We start from the raw sequence: 26347 nt of genomic DNA, 5'->3' as shown, positions 1-26347 counted from the left end.
TTTCATGATGTTTATTTTACCCATAATTTAACAGATAACAATATTGTCATATTAGCCTTGCTTATTTAAATTTACAATTTTTTTTATTTTATGATTGCTCCTTTTTTTATAAATGTAGAAAGAGTTGTAACTGTTATCATTGTTTTTATAATTACTATTAAAGTAATTATGATACATACATACTACGGGTCAAAGCGTTGTGCTAATTATAAATGTCATTGTTGATACTATAATACAGTAGTGTAGTTATTTTTTCAATACTATTAATGTTGTTCTCATCGTTATTTCTTACAGCATCATCATTATCGTTATCACATTATTACCAATATTATCATTACACGCTTGTTATTTTTATCAAAGTCACTGGTATTGTTATCACTATTATTGTTTTCATTTTGTTTCAATTTTTATCATTTTTGTTATTTTAATTTTAACGGCCATAGTAGTTAATATTTAAATTATTGTTAAGGTTTTTTAATTTTCAATATCGTAGTGTTGATTGTTACTCCTTCTATTTATTATATTACCAATATAAATAATATTAAAGTAACCATCTTGTTTTTTTTATAATCGCCAACATTATTATTTGCATTATTGCTATTATAGCCGTTATTCTTCTCTTATTATCTAGTGCCGTTCTAAATGCTGAGCAGTTGCCACTACCTGCTTTGTGTTAAGCACCTTCTTTTCTGCAAACAAAACATTGGTCCCCTTCCTCGCAATGTTTTTTGCTGTTATTGCAGCTGCCACATTGCAGGCATAGCTTTGACCAGTCTTTCTTGTTGCTGTGTCAGGCTATGTGGTGAGAAATGTGTGATACGTGCACGTATACGTTTATAATGGGTGATACGTATAACAAGCCAATAAAACGAGCAAGTAAAATTAAAAATGAGAATTGGAATAACTCACATTAATTAGTTCCAAAAAAAAAAAATTTTTTTAAGTTTTAAAAAAACATAAGATAATTGGAAGATGGTCAAAAGAGTGATTCGTTATTCGCAGCTCACAAGAAATCTGAGATTTGTGCAAAGAAGTAAGGAAGATAGAATGGAGGCCTTTTTTGATACTAGTCTAGCTGACTATTAAAGCTTAGATACGAAGGAAGGATATTTTATGAGTTTGCATGGAGATAAAGTTACCTGCAAACTGAGAAAACAAAATTATGGCAACATCTATTTGTAAAGCAGAATATGTAGCGATGTGGTATGCTTGTTAGAAACTAATAGCACTAAACATTCTGTTAGTCATATGCTGTCTTACACATTTTTGCCTGCAATTATATGGTGTGATAATAAAGCTGCTGAATGAAGTGCAAAATCTTATGGCTCGAAAAAATTAAGACATGTAAATAACATTAAAGCTTAAATTAATAAATAATTTGTATCAAGAGAAAATATAGCAATCAAAAGAAGTTTACCAAGAAATCTGCTGTGATATACATTTTCTAAGCCATTATTTTCTCAAGTGCATAAATGACTGCAACTTAAAGCCTTAAGTGTGATTAAAGGAAATAATAACATGATTGTAAGCCTCATTAAATAATTTTAGTGCATGACAGAAAATTCCAGGGTTAAAATAAATGAAGATTTGGTAACGATATAAAGCAATACTTTATGTGTTCTAGAAAATAACGAAAAAGTTGTAGGATTGATAAACTTTTGTACCAATTGTTAAATTATAATTAAGATTATTGCGCGACGTAAAAAAAAATTAAAAATCAGATTTGACAAAATGATATTGAATAACTAAATCACATTGAGTTAAAATAAAATGCTTATCAAGACGTTAATACTCGACACATACAACTTTCATGGTATCCCCGTTATTTATTGTCAACCTAACTCTGTATCCTCTGCTGAACAGAGTTGTTTTCCTTATTGACTAAGCTTACAAACTACTTTAGAATAAAAATCAAGAATATAACGCTATTGACAGTAGAATATTAGAAATTTTGTATTCACAATAGAAAATAATGAAAGACTATCATCAATTTAAGATAATCATAGACTAAAACAAAATAATGATGCGCAAACTTAAAATACAGTCGGGCCTAATTCTCTACTTTTTTCTCCACAACATGAAACTTCTATCAAATTCAAAAAAGAAAAAAAGTGAATATATTACACATGCACAGACAGCACCACTGCTTGGACCGCAATGTGAGATTGTCGTATTCGAGATGAAAAATTCGTTAGATGACAAAACTCGAAAGAAAGAAAAACTTCGAGCATGACGAGAAAAGCAGTCGGTAGATTACTTCTCAGTTGACTGAAAAGCTAGGGGTTTTTATCTACCAACTAAATGATTTCACACGAAGTGAGTCCAACGCTGTGTCCCAAACCCTTAACTAAGAAATGGAGCAGCAAGAACCACACCAAATTAAAATCATGTAGCGATGTAGCGTGACTGTCAAAAAAAAAAGATACAAAGAAGCACTGGAAAAGTTTCCCGAAACCTAACCACTGCTCACCAGGAAAAACGCTAGATTTAAAAAAATAGTCCTCCTTTGCTACCGGTCACCGATTCAGGACCACTACTTGGTTAAGTCAATTCAGCAACTAGAGAAATTTGCAAGGATCTTAAAAAATCGAATGAATTAATAAGAAGACGATACCACACTGAAAAAATGTTGCTCAGTCAGAGCAACCACTAATGAAAGCAAATATACTCCATAAATGTATGGATCGCACTTAGCTCCAATTATGGATAGATACGAAGGCCACAGATTATGTGTACAAATTTCGAACCACTGTGGTCTGCAATCTCTCCCACAAATGGTCGGTCACATCGGCCTTAAGAATATGCACGGCATATCAACTCTAGCAGTGAACGGTTCACACCGCTACTTACTGATACTTACACAAATTTCTCACACAAACCTATAATATATACACGTGAAGTTTATACATCTATTTACATAACAAAAACTGTTAGTGCCATGAATAGCAATTTTTGAATAAAATATGTTTCTTGAGAATCTTAAAATGTTATTTCATGTGGTGTATTTTTAAGCAGGCTTTAAATTTTACAAACTCTACAATTGCTTCAAAATAGTAATAATGCCTTCACAATGTATCCTGTTAAGCTTAAAAACTGACTTTTTTTTTTTAATTAAGTCTATTGACAACTTTTCTCCTACGTGGTAAGTTTAATTGATTTTAGGTTTGGTCTGGTAAGAAGTCTCAATAAATGCTTAAGTAAAAAATTTAGTCTTATGTATAAGACAGTTCTCATCAAGTTATAATTTAAGTTCTGATTGCCATGCTTTCAGGGTACGAAGTTAAATACAGTACTTTCATAATAGGTAAACAGGTTAGTCTGTAGTACATGTAGTTATCTTGAATTGGAACTAGTTTTGATAAGGTTTGTCTTACAAAGGCCTTAAAAATAAGTTACATCTTATATACATGAATTTGTATACTTTTTCGAAGCAAAAAATTCGCTGTCAATAGTGAGTTTTTATCATAAATTTTTTTTGTTGCTTGCTGGTAAGAAATGCAAGCAAGAAAAGTTGCTTGCTTCTTTATTTTGTTATAAAATACTAACGTTTTAGAAGCAAATCATAACTGAAAGCGAAAATTTGTGTTGGAGATAAAACACTGCAAATTTAAATTCTTAGTTCTGATAATTTTCGAGTCTCCGTAGAAAACTTTAATTTTGTCATTGAGGACGTATGAAGAGCGATTTAATAAAACTTTACCAATTTTTTTTTATTTATCTAAGTTTGACGACTTTCAAACTTAGCCACCTTCATGCGGTGGTCGCGACCAACAGCTATGGCTGGCTGAGCTGGTATGCGTTACGAACAACGTGCCTCAAGAAGAGCCAGTCGTTGATAAACTGTGCTGCACCATAGTCGCACTTGCTCTATTATTGTACACACATGTTGATACAAATTATCTGTGAATACTGACAATTTGCGTTCATTCAGGTAAGAACTACTAAGTAGTAATATAAGTTGTGTATAGCTAGATGATAAGTATTTTTGTATTCCAGTATTTCACAGCAACAGCATTTGATAGTTTTTTCAACCTTACTCCACTCTACTCTCTTTATTGAGTCTCTACATTAGAGACATTTAGATACATTCAAAAAAAAATTTGTTTACTATTTATAAATATCTAGTCATTTTGATTTTTAAGAATGATTACATCTCTTTGTAAAAGGCTTCTAATATTTTTGTTGTATTTACTTTGGATAGATAGTAAAAACAGCGTAGATTTAAAAGGTATTTAATATGGTAAAAGTGCGATACTAATGAGTTTAATTTATATTCTTGTACATGATTGAATGTTAAATTGAATTTCATAACTTAAATGCAATGTTGTTATTAAAAATATTTTTTCTAGATAAAAAAATTTAAAACAATTCTTAAAGTTAAAACTACTTACTATGAATTGTAGCTGTTAAATATGTTTAGTATTGCTTGATTTTATGTAAAGTAATGGTTCACAGATTAAGACACTTATTGTACATGGAGTGGTGAATAATCCAATCATGAACAGTTAATAAAAACATGTATACACAACTCTACGAGAGCATGGCTCAGTAAATAGCTTACTGCGGTGCTGCTATCAAACTAGGTATTAGTGGAAAGATGTGTCAACCTCTTACGGTTGAGATTGAGGACCACAGTGATTAAACTTTCACACAACTGACTATGTGGTGTCTGCTATACACCATGCATGACGCCTGAAGTAAGCCATAAAGGGGAGTAAAAGCGAGCACTATCAGTAAGGTAGCTCTCAGCAACCAAACTTTTTTCAGTGCAGCACTCAAAGGGTAAAACTTACGACTTTTTGACTATGCAGCAGCGTGGAGTGATCCAGTTAGCTTTGTTTATGTTTTTCCCGTAGTAGATACTTCCAGCGTTTTCCAATAAGACCTTGAGTTATCCCTTGAAAAAAAACTCTTTGAAACGGTGTTCTCAAGCCCTTTGCTCCGAACTCTCTCTAAAAAGTACCCTCTCCCGGTCAACCGCTGAACATTGCCGCAACTGATGCGCGTTTATCGCCCAACCGAGGCTTCGCGCATTCCCTAAGCTAACTCGTCGCCTTACGCTCTTATATGCGTGCACGCACACATACACACACACACACACAGAGACAAATCACCCCCTATACTCGTACTCTTAATATTATGTATGTGTAAATGTTTATGCTTATTTACATATATATCTATAAATATATTTTTCGGTGGATGTTTCAGGACAAGAAGAATTTAACACGTGAGCGAAGTTGCTATTTCCATTGCCTAGAGCCAGATTATATTGCAAGTACCTTGTATTACATATTTAGGTTATTCTATAGCATGTTTAATAGAAGTACAGAATACATGACAATTAAAAGATTATTTAAATAAATACAGCAACATGCAGATAACAACAATATTTGGAGATTAATGTTTTTTTAATCCTGAACTTATGTAAATGTAAAGTGAACATTTATAAAAATATAATTATTATTAAAGATTCATATGAGATATTAAGTTGTTTAATCTATGAAACAATAATTTAAAAGAATGTTACTTAAAGTTCTTGAGGTCTAGGAGACCATTATCACATGAATTAAGCAAATAAAATAACCACTATATTTTAACTATCACCATAAACGTAATCAATATAATTATTTTTATTATTGCCCATATCATTATCTTTTATGCCATTGTCTACTTTATAAACCTTAATGCTTTTGTTATAGTTGTTACAGTTACCACAAAAGCTATGTTTATTATCGAAACTAATGTTTTGATTCTTCTCCGTATCAACATTTTCAACATTTGTATCATCATCATAAAAAACATTATTCTTGGTAGTACCGTCATTATCAACATAATTTACAACCATTATTACTTTCACCATTATCATTATTATTATTGTTGCTTCTGTTCTTCTTATAACAAAGATTATCTTCTACTCCGTTACAACCATTTTCTTTACTATTGCCATCATTGTCCTTGTTGGAATCGTTATCGTCAGAACTGTAAAGTTTATGGTGACTATTAAGTGCTTCACAGACAGTATAAAATTTATTAGGATTTCTGTAGTAATTTCTGTTATTATAGCTGTTATCGTCAATTTTGTCATGACTTTTCTCATGGTCACTACTGTCAACATATTTATCGTCACCATTATTTTAAGCACCGTGATTTTTGTCTTTATTATTACTGTTATTATTATAATAATAATAATAATTATTATTATTATTTTTTTTTTGTCTTTATTAATATCATCCTCATCGTCATGTGTTATTCTGCTCATCACTATCAAAGTCGTTGTTATTACTAACGTTGCTAGTACTGTTATTATGATTATCAATTTTGTTACTCTTACTCTCCTTACTATTGTCATTATCTTTGTCCTCATTGTTATAATTGACGTTATCCTCATTATCGTTGACTATCACGTCATAGCTATTGAGATCTTTGATGTTGTTACCAACATAATAACCATCATTCTTATAACCTTTATGATCGTTGTCACTATTCTTATTCCCGTCATTGTCATTATTATGTTAATAGGCACTATTGGCATTGCTGATACTATTGTCATCGTCTTGATCGTTGTCGTTGTCGTTTACTTCTATTTTGTCTATATTGTATTGAACATCATTTTTATTCCCATTATAAAAGCCACTATTAGTATTGAATAATAGTGCGAAAGAATTAAATATTTGTATGTCAATGGTGATCCACGAAACAATGCCTATCTTATAACAGGTTCTACAAAAGCTTCTGACAATACGCAAGGTAGGCTGAAAGAGATTATTTAACTTAACGGTAAACAACTATAATGATAACAAGAAGCTGGCTTGTTTCAGATTTTTTAATTTTACATGGCAAGTAAAAACGCTGAAGCTGACATACCCAAAAAAATAAATACTAGAGTATTGATTGCCAAAAACTATGAGATCAACTACACTTGGAACAACGGCACAATTAATAACACTGTCTTTACAATATTTATAAATAATTTAGGTTACTTAGAAGATATTTCAAAAATTAAAACAAAATAGTTTTACTTAAAAGAAAAAAACTAACGATTTTGTGACCAGCCTTAAAAAAATATTTGCTTGTAGACTTTAGATTTTGCTTCATGCTGACTTCATTATTATGACGTAATAAGAAAAAAAAAAACGTCAGGCTTGTGAAGTAATGCTCATTACTGGGGAAAATATTTTATAAGCTTAAGTTCATAAGGACAAATAGTATTGTTGTCGTTTAATGCAGTATCACCTTGGAAAAATCGATGTAGTCATTATACATTTATCCATCTTCATTTATACTTTTTAATGTAAAGTTTTTCTACTTTTATAAATAACGTAACTATAATGGTTCTTCAGTTTTTATTGTATAGTTGATTATCAAAGTCTCAAAGTGTGGAAAAACTCGAGCTCAAAATGTCTTACAAAAAGTGATATATATGATTGTATACAAAGGTAAGTTTTATTATTATGATTAGATGTTAAAGAATCTTAGACGTTATTTCGATAGCTATAAAGTGTCAGTCTTAAAAAGTAATATTTATTTTAAGTACTTTAAAAAAAAGACAAAAGTGCAATGTTGTCTAAACAAGAGATAAGGATAAGTGTTTTTTGTATCTTATAATTACTTTATATAATATGAGCATCACGTTATTTATTAACAAATGTACTTACTATGTTACTGAATAGTTAAATAGAGAAAATTTTGGAGGAAAATAACTGGTATTCAGTATTACTATAAAAATCTTAAATCAATCAAGCCTAGGGTAAGATAAATAACAACACACGACATTGTTTAAGATTTGTTTCCTGCGGATGTCCAACTTCTTGCGTTAGTCTAGCATGACAGTTAAAGTTTAAGGAAAGAGAGCACAAAAAAAAATTTTAAAAACCTTATCTTTAGTCATAGGTAGGACTTCTCAGTACTGCTCTATCAACGGTTTCAGTAACACATGCTGATGTCAGGGAAAAAGTTTTTTCCTACGATATCCGATTGTATATTTTTGGTACATGCAAAATAGAGCTAGAGGACAAAGGCAAACAGTAAAGGTTAGTGTGCAACATTTATACTTTCCACTAATACGCATATGAATCTCGATTTAAAGCAAACAAGTTATTTATTAAACTATACTATCTTGCATTTGTTATTCGTATGAAAATAAATGTTTAACACTTTATATCTTGTGACACTGTAATAACAAATTTTAATGTTCTAAAATCTTCAGATAGCTCGAATTTTAGTGGATCTTGACATTTTTTTTCAACTACTCTGTAGTACTCAGTCTTTTATGTAGGACTGCCTCTTTTATGAAATAGCCCAATTTTGTAGAAATAATCGAAAAGTTAGTGATAGTTCTATATTTTGTCAAATGAGAAAAAACGTGCAATAAGCAAGCTTACTTTAAATTCCCAGATAACTGAAAAACACAAAAAATTATACATTATTGTTAAAATAAAGTCAATTTTTTTCTAGAGTTTTTGTTGGATTTTACTGTAAAAATTTTGGTCACACATAGAAGTATGTACAAGGCATTTAATTTAAAACGAGCCTTATGTTTATTTCAGTGAAACATTGTTATGTATGTAGTCAGAAGCAACTAGAGTTTTTGACAATTACTTAGTTTTCTAAAATTCTTTTTTCCTCGTAGTTGTTAGGCATAATCTAAAATATTATTTTATAGTAAGGAAAAAATACCGTTAGAAAGATATTTTAGAGTTTGTAAATATTTTCCTTTTTTAATTAACAGAAAAAAAGGTTAGTCAACTTATTCTTGAGGTTGAAAATAAGATACTCATTACGTACGTGACTTGATTTTAATAATAATTTATTATGTCATTGCATCTCCTAACTATCTAAGATTCCGAACGCAACTCAGTGATTCCACTTTTCATATTATTTGACCAAAGAAACAATGAAAACAATGTTCGATTGTCGTACTGTCATAATATTATATATATCACAAAAATATAGCAGTACCAGCATGAAAGATTGTTTCCAACTATTTACCAACTGTCATTGGACATCTTAACATAAAAAATTACTCTCTTTTCACTGTGTCTTGTCTATTGTTGAGATTATTGACAAAGTTACAGTGATTAATCCCTTTAATAAAAAGAAAAAGTTTTGTAAACTTTTTTTTCTTTTTTTTTCTTTATTTTGTATGATATGCCTCACCAACTCAATAGGTAAAACGTTAAAAGTATTATTTTTTAATTTTTCATAGCTTATATTATTTTTGATTTAAATATTTGCCTAATAACAGTAGAGTGCATGCAGATTTTTCTAAACTTTGTTATTTACCAAAGTCTAAAAAACATCTGTTACATTAATGAATATTAAGAGAATGTGTCTTATCAGTCTAAGTTTTTAAGCTAGATTACTTAAGAATTTTTAGCACTGTTCACATCAAAATACGGTCTTTTGTAAAATAATAAAGGAAAGCAGTCACAGCACAATGAGTAATGCAATTTAATAATTACTTTTCTATTACTAAAATAAATTTCAGATTGTTATCTACACTTTATTTCAGTTACCTCAAGTACTTTAAAGCTAGTTACATGTATGACAATGAGAATGTTGTTAACTACTATGTTTTATTGTACTAACAGGGGATGATTATATTTAAAGTCTTAGGACATAGTATTGCTTAAATGAAAAATCCATTTTTTATTTTAAATAACAATTGTTTGATTCTTTGTCTGTTGTAGCTTATGAGTTTAAGTTAACTTTAATCACAGGTATACTTTGATAGGAGCGTTGTGCATAACAGTTGATCCACGGAAACAAAACTCTTATGCTAACAAAAATATATAATAAAAGTGAAATTTTAGTTTTAATTACAAAAAAATTGTTTTACGGGAGTCAAGCTTAAAATGTCAAATTGATCAGATTTTGGTCTTGCATCTTTAACACCATCCAAGCCGTAAAGACAATATTTTTTGAGACTCGAAAGTAGGAGAAAATGTTGCTTATGTTAATAACTTTGAAATTTTATGTTGTAGAAAAAATAACAAGTTCTTATCTGGCCCACAGGTGTTGTTAAAATGAAAGTTTTTAAGTTAGACACGAGCACGTCATGCTAATTACTCCCATTTTATCGCTCACACTAAATAAATACTTCTTGATAATCTAAATTCTGTTTCAAGATCGCTATCTTCTTACACAACGTTGTAATTGACTATTACATTAAATATACTGTTGTTTGGCCAATTGACCGATGTGTTAATACATATATGTTGTGACGTGGCGAAGCGAAGGTGTGTACAAGCACGTCACAGAGCCCTTACCATCGCGAATAAACGGCGAGAGTCTCAAAGATAGCTCTCTCTTTCCCTCGTGTATGTGGCTTACTAAGTATAACACGCGGAATTTCGATACAAGGCCCAGAGGCCGTAATAATACAAACAATCTAAGAGCTCGGCTTGACTCTCCCTCCCGTGGTCCTACAAAGGCACCTTAGTAATGTGTACATGAGAAATATCATGAAAGTAGGCTGTATGTCCGTGAGCGATAGCTGTCAGTGTATTGGGAGATAGCTTGGTAGCGGTGGTCGACCGGTGAGGCTGTGTTGGGTGATGTGTGTGGCAGACCGTAGAGAGTACGTTGCGCCTGCGCGGCGAGACAAGGATAGACGCTTGGGCTCGCTGCGAGGCTGGTACTGGTGCTGCACGACGTGGCATCGTTAGACTCTCGCCTGCCGAGCCACTAAGTAGTCGCAACACTGCAAGCTAGTGCCAACACACAACCTCGACGACGTTAACCAGGTCGCCCAAGCTCTCCGCTGCCCGTGGCACATGCAGCATCGCCGGGAACAAGACGATTAGTCCGGCCGAAATATTGAACTGGTAGGTGACGCCAGGTTATCTTAGCGTTGTGCATACAGTGAGTGAAAGTGGTCCTCCCATAACTACCCATCCCTAAACGTTTAAATAGAGTCAACCCGAAGCACCCCTACGGAAGTTAGTAACGTATAGCAACACATAGACTAGTAAGCCACATCAGAGGAAGCGTCCTTGTGGTGTGCCAATCGAATCTTATATTTTAGTAACTAGGTGGATTTTAATAAACGCTCAGTTCACAACCAGACGCAAAGTGTTATTTCTAATTGGAGGTGCGCCGTGCTGATTGTAGTGGCAGCAGACTAGTGCCGTTACATTGGTCATAAAAAGCTAGTCCACAATACTTGCTATATTGCACTACATGCTGCTGCAGTCAGCACTGTACACTGCCAGCTGAATCCCGGTCCCTTTCCCTAGTAGAATCTAAATATAATATTGTACTGAGTGTTGCTATAACTAATTAAAAAGATTAAGGTAAAAACCACACACAGACACGCTAGTCGTAATCCCTGGCTACCGTATCACAATGTGTGACATGTGTGTGTGTGTGTGCATTATGATGCTTTGGCACGTATACGTTTGTTTGTATCTACACACATTATTAGTAAAATTATGTTGAATAGTGCTCCGCTTCCACGTATTTCAGGCAGCTCTGCTTCTGTCAGGGGTCCAAAGACCCCTTAGGTTCAGTATATTATGAGGTTTCCTACAAAATTATAGATTTTTTGTACATAATTGGTGATTTGCAATTTTTTAAATGTATGGATAACGGTTTATATGGTCTTACATTTTTTTCAAGCCCTTTTAGCAATTTTTGACATCCTTTAAACTATTATTATTGGTATGTTGACCGAAACTAATATAACTTAATGCTTATAGTAACCGAAGCACCTACTCATGTGTAGAGTTTTTGTGTATCAAAATAAGGTATATCCTAAAAAGTTCTAAATGATTAATTTATTTGTATTTACCTATAGTATAATTCTTCTAAGTTACATACACATTGTTAATGGAAGTTTTGAAAATCTTTTTTTAAAGGCAGTGTATTTTCTTTTTTTTAAAGGTAGTTAAAAGTTACTATATTTAATAGCTTAACACTTGACATATTCTCAATAGCGGTGGATCTACGTTTATCTATCTTAAAACAAAAAATTTTGACAAACTTTTTTTTGTATTGCGTATTACAATAAATGATTTTCTTTTCTCAAACTAAGGTAACAAGAAAAAAAGTAAAACAATCTTTATAAGAATGCTGCTTTTATCGAGTGAAGAGTTTCATACTCAATCAGTCACTAAGTTGCAATGGTAGTTAAGGACAGAAATTAGAGGATGGTCTAAAGAGCCATTGTGCATAAAGTAGTGGCATTTCAATACGGAGTCTTAGAGGCTTTACAGCTTGCTAATTGAGCAGTTATCTTGCATTTATGGTACACCTACATTTTTTGCTGTACGTACTTTTCATGCACAACCGTATGTTGCTATAGATATCACGTACATGCTCAAATTGTTAGCTTGGAAGCTAGTACATTATGCACTACAGATTTTTTATTTTTTTTTTATAGCAGCTATTATTGGTGTGTAAAGTTCATTGAAATTTAAGTAATTTACAGTGTTATCCATCACAGTTTACTTGTTATGCTTTTTCATAATTCTTAAATAGTTTATTTGCTATTATTTCTGTTAAATAAGTATTATTATATGTATGTAAAAAAAGCTGGACACTCTATGCAAACCAAAACTTTTGCAATTTTTTTCCACATCTTGCCACCTAAATCTTTATTTTAGGTGACAAAACTGACATTGGGAGAAATATAAATGCTTATTATTTTGGTTGTATCGTATTTTATTATGAAAGTTATTCACTGAATTAAAACTCACCAAATCTGCGATATTAGCGACTTGTATAACATTGTGAACAACTTCTGCACGAGTACTACCATTCCTTTTATCAAACTGTAAAAAAATGTATAGTTAAACTTTCTAAGACGTGGTTATTACTTACCAATGCTATTTTTTATTGTTTTCAACAATCATATAAGGATAACATAAAAATTAATGACACAAAACATGCATGAAGAAGAAAATTTATGTTTTATTTTCGCAAGAAAGGTATAATTTTTTTTAGTCATTCGAGATATCATAAGAAGATTAAAACAAATGTTTTATTTTATTTAATGGATTAGATAGCAGTAAAAAATTTTACTTTGCAATAAAAGCCAAGCTTCTTATTAGAAAAACTTAGGCCAAATCTGTGTATTATAGCCTAAATGTGCAAGACTGCAAGTATAAATAGGGGTGATGCTTGTCCACCACAAACTGGAATTGGTTGTAAAATCTTTTACTAGGGATATTCATTCTGTACAATTTGCGCACCCTCACTATGTACTAAATTTATAATATCTTTTAAAATAAGTAGGTACTGTGTTTTTTTTTCCTCATGTAAAATGACTTACAATTTTATTCGTCGCCAAGTTCTAAATAGTAGTTCTAGCTCAGACAGGTTGTACGTATCAAGTTTTTGAAAGGTTTGCAAGACGTAGCTGATTGGAATAAAAATCAGACATAGTTTTTCTGAGTATACTTTCTATTGTATTTCGATTCAATTATATGTTTACCTAAGAATACTTACAACATTTTTTATCTACAGACATTCAACATGACATACAAAAAAGAAGGAATCACACTTCTACACAAGTCTGTAGCTGTATGCGTATAATCTTTTAGAACTTTTAATGGTTCGTCCCTTTTTCTACGAAAGAAAAACGCAAAACCTGAGAAACGAGTAATAACTGATTGTGATTGTGTAGAATTTTGTGAAATAATGTTGCGTTTCTGAGTTGGTTCCATTAGGAAGAGACCTTGATTTGCTTAATGTGATCTGTAGAGATCCTTCTGGTGTATGCAATTATCTCGTGATTAGGTAAATAATAATTTTGTTAAATAGACATAGTTCACTGCACTTTTTAGACTAAAAAAATTCTGAAAATAATCGATAAAATTAAAAATAAAAAGCTTAGTGATTAAAAATACGAAGTGTGTTAAATAGTCAAAGCCATAATATTTTAGATATGAATCGTAGTTTTAGTTTTGCATAATAAGTTAAATATGATAAGAATATCTGCAAGATTGGAAGCAAAGTTTGCTTTTAACTAAAAAAATGTAACTACGTGGTTTTTTCGGAAGATGCTTTATAGCTTTTGTGTAACACCTTTAAGAAGATTCTACGCACATTAATAATTGCAGATGAAACTAAGGTACACTATCACATTCTTCACATAGAATGATAGTTAAAACAGTTCGTGGCAGCGTTTGAGCGTGGACCACAGTCACGGAGGCACCTACCTTTGATAAATCACTTACATGCAGATAAATGTGCCGGTACGTATGTTTGACGCTGGGGTAGTGCCTTTCAGGCCTAATCTGTGTATGCATGCTCATTGGGTGGCACTGGCGTGACTGAGGTATGAGAGGTGTGGCTTCTTAGTCAATGTCAGATAGATTGTTTGTGATAACACCGTAACTCTTAAAATAATAAAACAGCTCGAAACATGGAAATCAAACTAATGAGGTGACGATATAACTTGCTACCCAAATTTAAAAGGGGTAAGGAGTAATAAAATAAATAGAAGGGGGCCCTAGTATGGTATAAGCCGATCAGCAATTGTTGATTGACGATAGGCAATGAGTCAAGACTTTCTGAGACAGATTGTTTTAGGTATAAAGCAAAAAAAAGTAGCTGACGTCAGAAAGTTAAGGCTCTCCTTTTGTGTTGGCTCAGTATTCCCTGTAGCTTAATAATTAGAGAAGTTTCCACTAAGTTGGAAGTATTATTTCCTATTGTAACTCACGATTTTTTCTGGGTATTTCTAAGAGTCTTAAATATCAAGAAAAGAGTTGCAGGTTCAATTAATATCAGCCGCGCAATAATATCATTAACCGTGCAAAGGGATTCTTTACCAATTTTAAAACTTCCACGCCACTGTGAATCTGGTAACTTAATTTATCACTAGGTGGTGCCATATTGAAAAATCTCAACTTGCTTTTAATCAAATCAGCGTGCCGTAGGCATTATAAGAAAGGTCTGTAGGCCCATGAGTGAGTAGGTAGTAAGCGGTTGAGAACATTATAAGTCTCAATAAACTATACAACTATATATAATAAGCTATACAACTAATACCCTCGGTACAGAGTTTTCTTTGCGGAATCCCTCTTCCGATACTAACGAAGGATAACACAAGGGCTACAACCTGGCCAGGCATCCAAACAGCTGAAAGGGACTTCTCATGCAACAGCCTCCACAACAGCCATCGTTAGGGACAACCACCATTGGTTAGTACGGCTATTACAGCTATATGTATTGGTTGTTGTGTGCAAAAGGTGTGCAATACAACGAAGGAATAGAGTTTTTCGTACCTCTTACTCCAAGTTTCTGAGTTTCTAGGGCCAAGTGGTATTGATATGTGATACGTGGCTAGAAGTAACTAACTTAGTTATAAGGTATACTTTGTGCCAATCTCGAGTGAACCAGTTAATAGCTCAGGGATTTGTATTAAATTTCTTTTACAGGACATAACAGCGCATTTTTTATGACAAATCAGTGTTAGTCAAAAGTAACAGCTGTCGATGGGCACTTGAGGCTGCAGGGGACGTGAAGGCCATACGGAAAAGGCCAGAGCTAAAAAACTGTTTGCAACATTAGTATAGTTGTGTCTTTGTATGCCAAGCTAGTAAACTACAGCTTATGCAGTTAATTGCAAGAAATAAATGCTTTGGGGAAAAGTAAAGTGTGCCACTCTACTAACCTACAGTATGAGTGCTTCCTACTACTCTACGTGGCTTACTTGCCCACTGCCTTTTAAACGTGAATACTTAACACCCGTAAGAATTAATGGCTATTGCCAAGTGTAGAATATGGGCAAAGACCAAAAAAAGCCTTACTTGTCAATTATAACATAGATCTTATTTGTTGTAAAAGAAAGTCTACAAGACGTCTTTAGAAGCACAAGTGATCACATGTGTTATAATACAGAAAGGTACTCAATGGCAGTGTGATGTAACATGTTTGGAGTAGATCAGTTAAGAGTAACCTTTAATTATTTGTGCAAAGGTAGAGCTAGTTATAACAAAAGTTGCAGGCTAGCAACTCACCTATAACAGTCAATCCAACAACCAGGCAAGCAGACTACCTAAATAGCAAGCACTTGTACCGTAGGTTACGTGGTTATGCAAACAGCGTTAGAACTGGATTTCTTTAAAGCATAGTCTTGACCATTGTTTGTTAATTTTGTTAATAGGTCTCCCTGTACTAAGCCCAACCACCTTACTTGCCGTATTAGTTTGTACAAAAAGTTTTTATTTATATAACGCGAAGAAAAATCAGTTATGATTTTTTTTATTTAATCAAATTTAAATAATTTATTGACATAAACGGAATTTATGCAATCGCAGTAACAAGATTCAGTGTTTGTTGTATAACTGATAAGTAAATGACATCTATTACTGTACGGGTATTAGTTGAAGGATTTTTTGAAGAAGCTAAATTTTAATATTAATTCGATTCCATCGAGAAAAATTGAAGTCTTGCGTCTGTTTTTTGTAGCTCTTTATAATTGTTATTCTATGTGTGCATGTATATTTATTTTTTTGTTGCCTGATGAGGTCCGAGAAATTTGAATGAAAAGTAGTAATAAGTTGATAAAAATATACATACCATACAAGTACTATATATTTATAGTGTGATTATTAAATTCCATAACAAATACCCCTACAGTAATAGATGCCGTTGAGTTATCAGTTATACAAATAACACTGGAACTTTTTATTGTGATTGGGTATATTCTGTTCACATTTATGAATAACGTTAATTTGGTTAAATAAAAAAGTTTTATAACTGATTCTTAAAAATACAAGTGTTGTAAACCAAATCAGTTCCAACGACTGTCCTGCAGAATATGTAGGAGAGACAAAAAGAGAATCACAAAAGAGAACAAACGAACACAATTGCGGATTTGACTCCAAATCTGTAACTACTTAGCACTTATAATTTTATGAATCTAAATTGATTGAAAGGAAGTAAAGATTCTGAATGAAGAAGTAGTTCATTAGAAGATTTTTTTGTAGAAATGATTCGTATTGATTGGACTCATAATAGTTATAATAAGCCCAAAGATATCCAATATCTTAGCAAAATGTACAACCTTATTTTTTTTTCAATTAAGAAATTTAAAGTATTCTGTTTTAATGCATACATCTGTATGTGTGCTATCCTATAAACACACCAATATATACATATATATGGTCTTGAATGTATTTAATATTTAATTCTCTATTTTTTGTTGTTTCTCCCTATTATTGTTGTTTATTGTCTTCGTTTATTCTATATAGTACCCGTATAACATAAGTATGATCTTGACAACCGTCTGTTATACATCAATCTCAGTCAGCTTTAGTTGATTACTCAATTTGATTGTTAGTATAATTTTGTCAGGTATAATTTAAATTATCCGTCTATTTTTTGTGGTTATTTTTGATTGCTATTTCACATGTGCAAGTGTATTAATTTTTTAGTTGCTTGATAATGTTCGAGAAATTCGGACGAAACATAGCAATAAAATAATAATAAATACTAACTATACTTGTGTTATGTACTTATTATATGAACAATAAATCCTTTCACTAATACCCCTAGATAGTACTGCGTGAGTGAATCTAGAAACCATCTGACATTTTTTACTGTTTAAAACTGCTTTTTCAGTGATCACTAATGCTTTATGAAGGACTTTTTAGTGGATCCAAAAACAAGTTAATTCAATTGTTGTTAAAAAAAATTGGTTGTAATTTTTACTTTATTCCCTGTTCCTTCATCCGCTTGACAATATCTACAATATAAATCTAAGCTGCTACAGCCAACAGGTAATTCCTCACTTGTATAATCTACTTATAGAATTCAAGAGTAAAAATTTTACTGAAACTTAAGGCAACATGTGGCAGACGTCAAAAAAACAGCTCTTCTTTTTAAATTATTATTGTGTAGTATTGAAGCAAAAACAAAATCACATTGATTCAATTAGGTTAACCAATGATATTCTTTTAAACTGAGTTGATATCAAAAAATGATGACTGGAACGATGATAATTCATGCTATAATTACACAGATTATGAGATAACAGAACAACTGTACCAATCGCATTATTATGACGAGAGGGATTCGAGATTTTGGATCAGTGATGATTTAAGCTCACAATAGCAGTAACGGAAAAACAAAACAAAGCTTTAACTGTTGTGCTTTACGAATAATTTTTTTGGCATTTACACTCATCAACATCTTATATAATAGAATATCTAGTTTGTTACAAACCTTAAATTGGCGTACTTCATAAGAAATCGTATACAAACTCTATAAATAGTGTATTAATTTACACATGTCATACAATCTTTTCACACACGCAATTATTTATGAATACACATAAAATATTGGGGATCCACCTTCTTAAATACTCTTTTACATATACATACATACACAAACTAGTAGGGATCCACCTCTCTGCGCACTTTAAGCTCCTTCCCTCACTATTCACACTTAAAAAAAAAGGATAGAATATATAACTTCTTTCTAACTATACGTTAATTTTTTCAATCGTCAGCTACTAGTTCACAAACGTTAGCTTAGACTCAGAATTAAGAACAACTGACTGGCACGCATTGAGTATAATCAATCAATTTTAATTTCCTATTAACAAAATTTTACTGTGCACAAGATTCCTATTTGATATTACCTATTTTATGTTCAAGGATAAATTTCTCCAACAAATTTTGAGTACTTTCTATAGGATTCCTCATTTTACCACTTTTTTCTGATCTTGTAATAGGTGACCTGGAAAAAAATTGTCTTTTTTATTTAAACACTAATTATAAAATTAACTTTGTGTTAAATTTTTTCTCTGGGATAACTATTCTGTTTTCCTTTTATAGAGACCACATTGACCAACTATTAAATATTTTTATCATCCTAACCTACAGTTGACACATAAAATGAAGATTGACTACAAACTTGAGTTTTTTTATTTAATTTTAGTAGGAAATTCAAAACATTTCACTTTCAACTGGCTTACTGGCTTACAAAAATCCTTCTTTAGAACGTTTTTAAAATAATTTTTTACATGATCTTACGAGGATGAATCATGAGCAAGTTCAACTGCCAAAAGGCAGCAGGACATAGGATGATAGACCGTGCCCAAATAATACATCCATATCTACAGGTAGCATCTTGTCCTGCTGCCCTCTGGTGGTTGAGCTTGCTCATGATTCATCCTCTTAAGTTTAGCACAAGACATTGTACTCAATTTGAAAGGTATAGTAATATGCCTTACTAGCAAAATTAATGACAGAGTACATATTGCAAAGGTAAAAATCCTTTTAATAAGTAACAATAACTGTTTGCATCTTATAACCTTTAACAGAACAGTTAAATTGAAAAGACAAAAAAACATCAATCGTAGTAAAACCACCCTAAACATTTATCCCACATGCAAAATTTGTGTATCATACATTGGTAGCTGTTTTGATTAAATATCCCACGTAATTAAACCTTACAAAATTCACACATAATCTCTCTGACATAATAAGCTTGACGGCATCATTTTTTCAAAAACATTTAACAGATTTAAATTTTTTTAAACATTTAACAGATAATCTAAGAGAGACCAACGTTGTTTGCAAGTTCTACTGTAAAAACTCTTTATCACCTAATGTTAGAAATATAACGCAAGCAGCTAAAAGATAGATAAATTAATACAAGGCTCTGTTGCTTATGCACATCAAATTACATGTGACTATGAGTTTCATTAAAATAAATAATTTTTTCGTTTTCTTTTAGTCGTCAATTGTAAAAAAAATAATTGAATAACTGATCATACAATTTCTTACCAATTTTTAGAATGTACTAACTTCTTATAATGTTTTTTGTAATTTATTCCAACTCTTTCTTGATAATAATCTATGTATACAATGTTTTATGAAGTTATTTAAATCGTTGAGCCTGAATCTGTAAGAAGGAAAGAATTGTATTAGGAAAGGTTATAGCTATGACCTTTTCTATAATGCTACTTTAAATGTAAACAGCATTGCTTACGTGAGAAATTAATAAGTAAAAAAGAACTGCGTTTCACCTTCATTGGACAATCATTCGGTAAAAATTTAGAAGAAGCAAGAATTTTCTTATATATTTAAGATACTTGTACCACACATACACATGTATTAAAACGCGAGTTAGTCATGCACATGATTTTTTTCGTAGTAAAATAAATTTGCCCACTTCTACAATATCATTAAAGAAAGTTACGGCTCCTTATCTCATACTCACTTGACTGAAACTATTATTCCAAAAAAGTTTTCTGAAGTACTTATGCTTGTTTATATTTTCGCCTAATACATGTTACTTCACCTTCTTGAATAATCTTTCTCTAAACTAAAAACTTTTTTCCTATAGTTTATGAAATCTATCTACATAAAGGCCGATTGAATTAGCTCCTTACAAGGCTGATCTAAGATGTTATTACTAACAGTATCTCACATGGTTTATTCAAATTACTAGGTGGTACAGCGCACGTATTTAGAAAAACACCCATTAGAAATGTGGGCATTATCATTCTGCTTGCGATTTCATGACAAAAAACGCTGAAAATTTATGTTTTTTAATTATATTTTTAAGCCACTTAACAAAAACCATAGTTAATGGTATGTTATTCGTAGGTCTTATTAAAACAAGCACTTTGCAACTGGAATTTCTGAAATAGATTTCTAATTGTTTTTAATAAGTGACGTATAACCTTAAAAAAAATAAAGATTTACATTTACTTTGTCAAAAAATTTGTAACAGCTCTGAACCTCAGTATAAGTGTGTCCTCTGTAAGCAAAAAACTACATAAACTTTTTCGTTAAAACATATTTTGAATTTTCTAAGAAAATCATAAGATGTTTAATATTTAACCCTATTTTTTCTGATTGCCATTATCTGGCAGGCCCCAGCAGAAGCTTATTTTGTAAGTCGAAGCTTTTTTTAGGACGCTTGGAATTTGGACTTGGTGAGTGATTTCCTAAAAAATGATGTAATCTTGCGACGTGATCACGTTTTTTTTTTCAGCAGCTGTAAATTGAACTTATATTTATATACATATGTGTATATATTACTGTGCTGCTACTGCTGGTTGGCGAGCAGCTTACCAAGCTATCCTCTATACTATATGCATGATACATTTTCATTCCTTATTTAGTTGTACCGTGCGTACATATTTACCTGTGCACTCAGCAACAGCCACTGCAGCTAAAGCTTATATTTTAACTGGTTACAAGTCAATACCTATACACAGAGAGAGATCCTTAGCAGAAATACTGAAATCAAACGTTCTGATGCATCGTCAAACGCATGAATATTCGGACAATCACATGTTAATGTATTTATATCCGTCTAATATCACCTCAGTTATAGTATGTATCACCATGCAGCGTTTGGTTGACTACATGAGAGCAGACAAAGTTCTGCTCAGCTATACTAATATATAAAAACATACGATAATTACGCTTCTCTGCACATTAGGTTAACGTTCCTATTCGTGGAACGTTTTCCTTTTTATAGAATATCAAAACATATGTATTTGCTATGCAACATATTTAATAAAAAAATATATTTTGTTGCATTTTTTATTTATCTTTTGAAACTATCCGGAAAAGTTGAGTTATACAAACAATAAATAACTAATTGTGAAGATGATTCCATAAATAGGGACTGAGTCAAAAATTATACATCTTTGGAACTGTTCATATAATCGTACTAAGCTTCATCGAAAAATTTATACAATTATATTTTTGTTAAATACAACTGTATTGTACAAGCGAAAAAAAACCTAATTCTTTAAAATGTTATGCTGAGCTTATGATTTTAAGAAATTTTTATTATTAAGAACATAATCAAAAAACAGTAGGTACAGTTAAGAACATAATCAGAAAACAATAGGTACAGTTTTTCATGATTATATACATTTTAGTCATACAATATTTTTATGAACAAATAAATGAAACAATTACAACCCATATTAGAAAATAAGAATAATAATGCCTATTTTACTCTGTACCAGTAAAAACCAAAACATTTTTTATTGAAGCTCACAATAAGCAAAAAAATATTAAAGAAACAAGTATAATATAATTTTTGGCCATAAAAGGAACATTGATCTGTGAACATTGATCACAAGTGTGTGAACGTGCACGCATGTTTTGACACTTACACTCACTCTCTCTCACACACACACACACATACACACCAAGTGTTTATCAACAGACATTAGTGCAGCTATTGTCAGATAATATTACACTGTCACATATACAAGGTGGCTTTGCTTCTGTCATAAGTCCCGAGACCCCTTACGCTTAGTTTTGCGTTGTAACGTCTTGCTTACGAATTCACTTATGGCATGACGATTTTCGTAATTTTTAGTCAACAAAATGATCTTTACATAAGTGCGATTTTGTTACTAATGGTTTGTTTCAAAATATCTTATTAAAAAATTACCATATCGGCAAAAAACTGGTTCATCTTTATAAGCTGGACTTTTTACAAATTTATAAGTAAAAAAATATTATTAAAATATTATTAAATCATGTTTCCAAGGACTATTATAAATGTTTAGTTACAACCGTCCGATAAGGTCATGAAAACATGCTTGTAATTTTTAGCTAGAATGTTTCCAATGCAACGACTTTAAATCAACACCTTGAAGAGAGAAAGTGTATTTTGTAAATTTGTAATCAAAGTTTGACCTTTTTTTTATATTTTGGGTGGTGTAATGGAATATTTACATTCATCGGTTTGCTATTATCAATAATTAATAATTAATAAAAAGTTTATTAGAAAATAAATAATCTTCTTAAGGGTGGTGATGCGAATAAGGATTCTTGTATTGAAATAAACTTGAAAAATTGTTTTAATTGATGCATTTTGACGACAAAATATATAACAGCAGCCTGAAGAGCAGCATGTAAAAAATTATCCCATTTTTTATCACTGTAAGTTATTTTATTTTTTCAGTATTATTATAATCATTTCAGTATCATCAGTATCATTATATTCATTTAGTTATTTTAAATTGTTTTAATAAACATTTAGGTACTTGATAGGTCCATCTCTACCTTTTGAAATTCTCGTGGCGCTTATGAAAATGGGATTAAGGAAAGAGGAAGAAGAGGAGACATAAATGCAAAATAGACAACTGATGCCTTATTGTGCAGTGCCTGTGTAGTGCAGTGTGCCAAATTGTAAAAACAATGATTTTTTTATTTTAAAAGTAACAAATTCGTGATAAAAACAGTTCCAAATTTTTGAAGAAAACATATATTTAAAAATATAATGAAACAACTTGTTTATTTAATGTAAGATAAAACCTAATGAACTAATCCACAGTAAATAAAAATTTACATTAAAAATATGTTACGAACTGTAGGTCAAAATGAAGTAATCGATTTTTCTATGTTGGGCCCGCACAAAGCAGGGTGGATTCAGAGTTTACCCAGTAAGTAAGAGAATGGGGCCTTAATTCTCCTTTTAAAACTGTATTTTGTTTTATTTTATTTTGTTTTATTTTTTTTCGAAATTGGTTAAGAGAAAAAATGAGTAAAATTCAGAAAGTGTGATGTGGTGTGGTGGGATGATGTTGTGTAGTGTTGTTATATGACATGGTGTGGTGTAGTACTTAAAACTGGTAGAACGTCAAGAGGGGTGGGGCAAAGAGACAAAAACAAAGCAAAATTAACTTCCATTACACTTTTTCTCAGGGTCACTAATATAAAATCGTTAATTTCGTAAGGCAGAAAGCACCTACAGAAGTATAACTTCAAAAAAAAATTTTTTTGTTTATCATTTTTTAACTATTTATTTAACACACTATTAACATTATCAAAAGACTACTAAACAAATGACAAGTATTTCCTTACAACTTAATCAGACGGTTGTCAATATACATTTGCATAAGTCCTTACAACTATAATATATAAAAAAAGTACATAATATGAGAATATAAGTATTTAACTACCTAAAGTCAAAATTTTAGACGTTTGTGTTGTGAAATAAACAAATGAAGAAGAAGACGATTAGGAAAAATATCTCAGCTTATGAACATTCAGCAATAATATTTTTTTCTTCTATTCGTAAAAATATCTTGCTTACAAAATAAACCATTTTTATGCCAATATCGTAACTTGTTGCTAAAATATTCTAAAAAACCATTTGTAAAAAGTCGAACTTGCGAGAACACAGTTTAAATAATTACAAACGGCAAAAATTGTTATGCCATTAGTAAATTTAACAGCGAGACGTAACAACGAAAAAAAATAGTACTCGCTCGGCCATGTCAGATAATGGCAACTAGTTCAGATTGAGTTAAACGCATAACATGTTTACAATAAATAAAAGCATTTTCTTGAAAAATTAGGAGTATCTTAAAACAAAGAGTTTATGTAGTTTTTTGCTAACAAAGGACACACTTATACTGACGTTCAGAGCTGTTACAAATTTTTTGACAAAGTGAATGTAATTCTTTATTTTTTTGACGTAAACCGTCACTTATTTAAAACAATTAGAAATCTATTTCAAAAATTCCAGTTGCAAAGTGCTTGTTTTGATGAGACCTACAAATAACATACCACCAACTATGGTTTTTGTTAAGTGGCTTAAAGATATAATTGAAAAATATGAATTTTCAGCATTTTTTGTCATGAAATCGCAAATAGAATAATAATGCTCATATTTCTAATGGGTATTTTTCTAAATATGTGCACTATACCACCTATTAATTTGTATAAAACATGTGAGATACTGTTAGTAATAACATCTTAGATCAGCCTTGTTAGGAGCTAATTCAATCGGCCTATATGTAGATAGATATCAGAAACTATAAGAAAAAAGTTTCTAGTTTGGAGAAAGATTATTTAAGATGGTGAAGTAACATGTATTAGGCAAAAATATAAAAAAGCATAAGTACTTTAAAAAACTTTCTTGGAATAATAGTTTTTAGTCAAGCGAGTATGAGATAAGGTATAGTATAAGGTATAAGGTACTCTTACCTCTAGTGCGTAAAATTCATAGACCACTCAAGAGCTGCTTTCTTTTCTGCTGCTTCTGTTTCAGCTACCATCGAGATTCTTACTTTTTTTGGAGATTAGGCACCTTGTCTGCTGTTTACCTTTTTCATGGCCATAACTTTCTTTAATGATGTTGTCGAAGTGAGCAAATTTATTTTACCACAAAAAAAATCATGTGCATGACTAACTTACGTATTAACACATGTATATGTAAGGTACAAGGATCTTAAATGTAAAAGAGAATTTTTGCTTCTCGTAAATTTTTACCAAATGATTGTCAAATATAGGTAAAATGCAGTTTCTTCTTGTTAATTTCTTACGTAAGCAATGCTGTTTACATTTAAAGTAGCATTATAGATAAGAACATAGTTATAGTCTTTTCTTACACAATTTTTTTTACTTTTAAAGATTAAGGCTCAACGATGATCTACGAGATGCAAAACGCAGTTTCTCTCTTCTTAGAAATTCCTAGATGTATAATGCTATTCGCATTTAAGGAGGGGAGATAGAAGTAGTCATAGTTTTATCCTTTTTTTAAACTATAATTTCTTGGCATAAAAGTTGGACTGCCTTTTTATATAAGATACTAGTCCCATAGAAAATTATTTATTTATACATTGCTATTAATTTGTGCCAACTACTTTTTACACTGATTCAGCGATTAAAAATGAAAATCTCTAAACAGCTGTACGAATCTTTACAAACCACTAACTCTCAGCATGTAGTACCATTTTTCGCTAATCATATATTGCCACTGCCACAAGATACTTGTCAGGACGTGGAACAACTCATGGCTGACTGCTTTTTGCCATCACCACCAGTTACAGAAGAGCCTTGTAAATCCATAAAATGAGGAGAAGGCAATGACAACAATGGCAATGATTTTTTTTGGAGGGATTAGTCATAAAACCTTTATTTTCGATAGTGTTAAGTCGACCTTTTTAAGGTATAACATTACAAAGTCTTACTCTTTAAGCCACTCTATGGACTTATCCAAAACTTGTAAGCCTGGTCTTCAGAAAAATGATTTATACGTCTTTTTTCTCTGTAAAACTCCACTACACCAATCTGAAAAAATATGCATACATTCATACATATATCTATACATAAACAAATTAACAAATAGAATATAACTTTTTTAACATTAGTACCACGAAAAAATATATTCTGTGACACAAACACTCACACCAATTCACAAATATAATGAAGATAGACACTTTCAACATTTCAAGAAGCAAATGTTCACCGAGGTATGATAAATTTTCTTTGCTAGAAGACACAAAAGAAAAACTATTCAAGTGAATAAAATAACGTTGCAAAAAAATTATAACTACAACACAGAAAAAAAAATTTACTGGCAACTATTTTGTTGTTGCAGATTGATCTGATGAATATGT

The 26347-nt window shown here is 31.3% G+C and overlaps 1 protein-coding gene across 1 annotated transcript in view; it reads right to left on the bottom strand.

Annotated features, from left to right (window-relative positions):
• The window catches only part of mmd (disintegrin and metalloproteinase domain-containing protein mind-meld), a 2100572-nt gene that overhangs the window by 1434834 nt on the left and 639391 nt on the right, over positions 1-26347 (bottom strand). The window contains exon 9 of the mRNA XM_089595760.1: positions 12699-12773. Within this exon, the coding sequence (XP_089451886.1) occupies positions 12699-12773 (75 nt within the window). The remainder of the gene's footprint in view (positions 1-12698; positions 12774-26347) is intronic.

The sequence above is a fragment of the Copidosoma floridanum genome, unplaced genomic scaffold, assembly GCF_036245765.1.
Source record: "Copidosoma floridanum isolate Cflo_tuat_1 unplaced genomic scaffold, Cflo_Japanese_pri ptg000027l, whole genome shotgun sequence".
Taxonomy (NCBI): Eukaryota; Metazoa; Arthropoda; class Insecta; order Hymenoptera; family Encyrtidae; genus Copidosoma; species Copidosoma floridanum.
The sequence above is the reverse complement of the archived record's forward strand: the minus strand, read 5'-3'. Positions and strand labels throughout refer to the sequence as shown.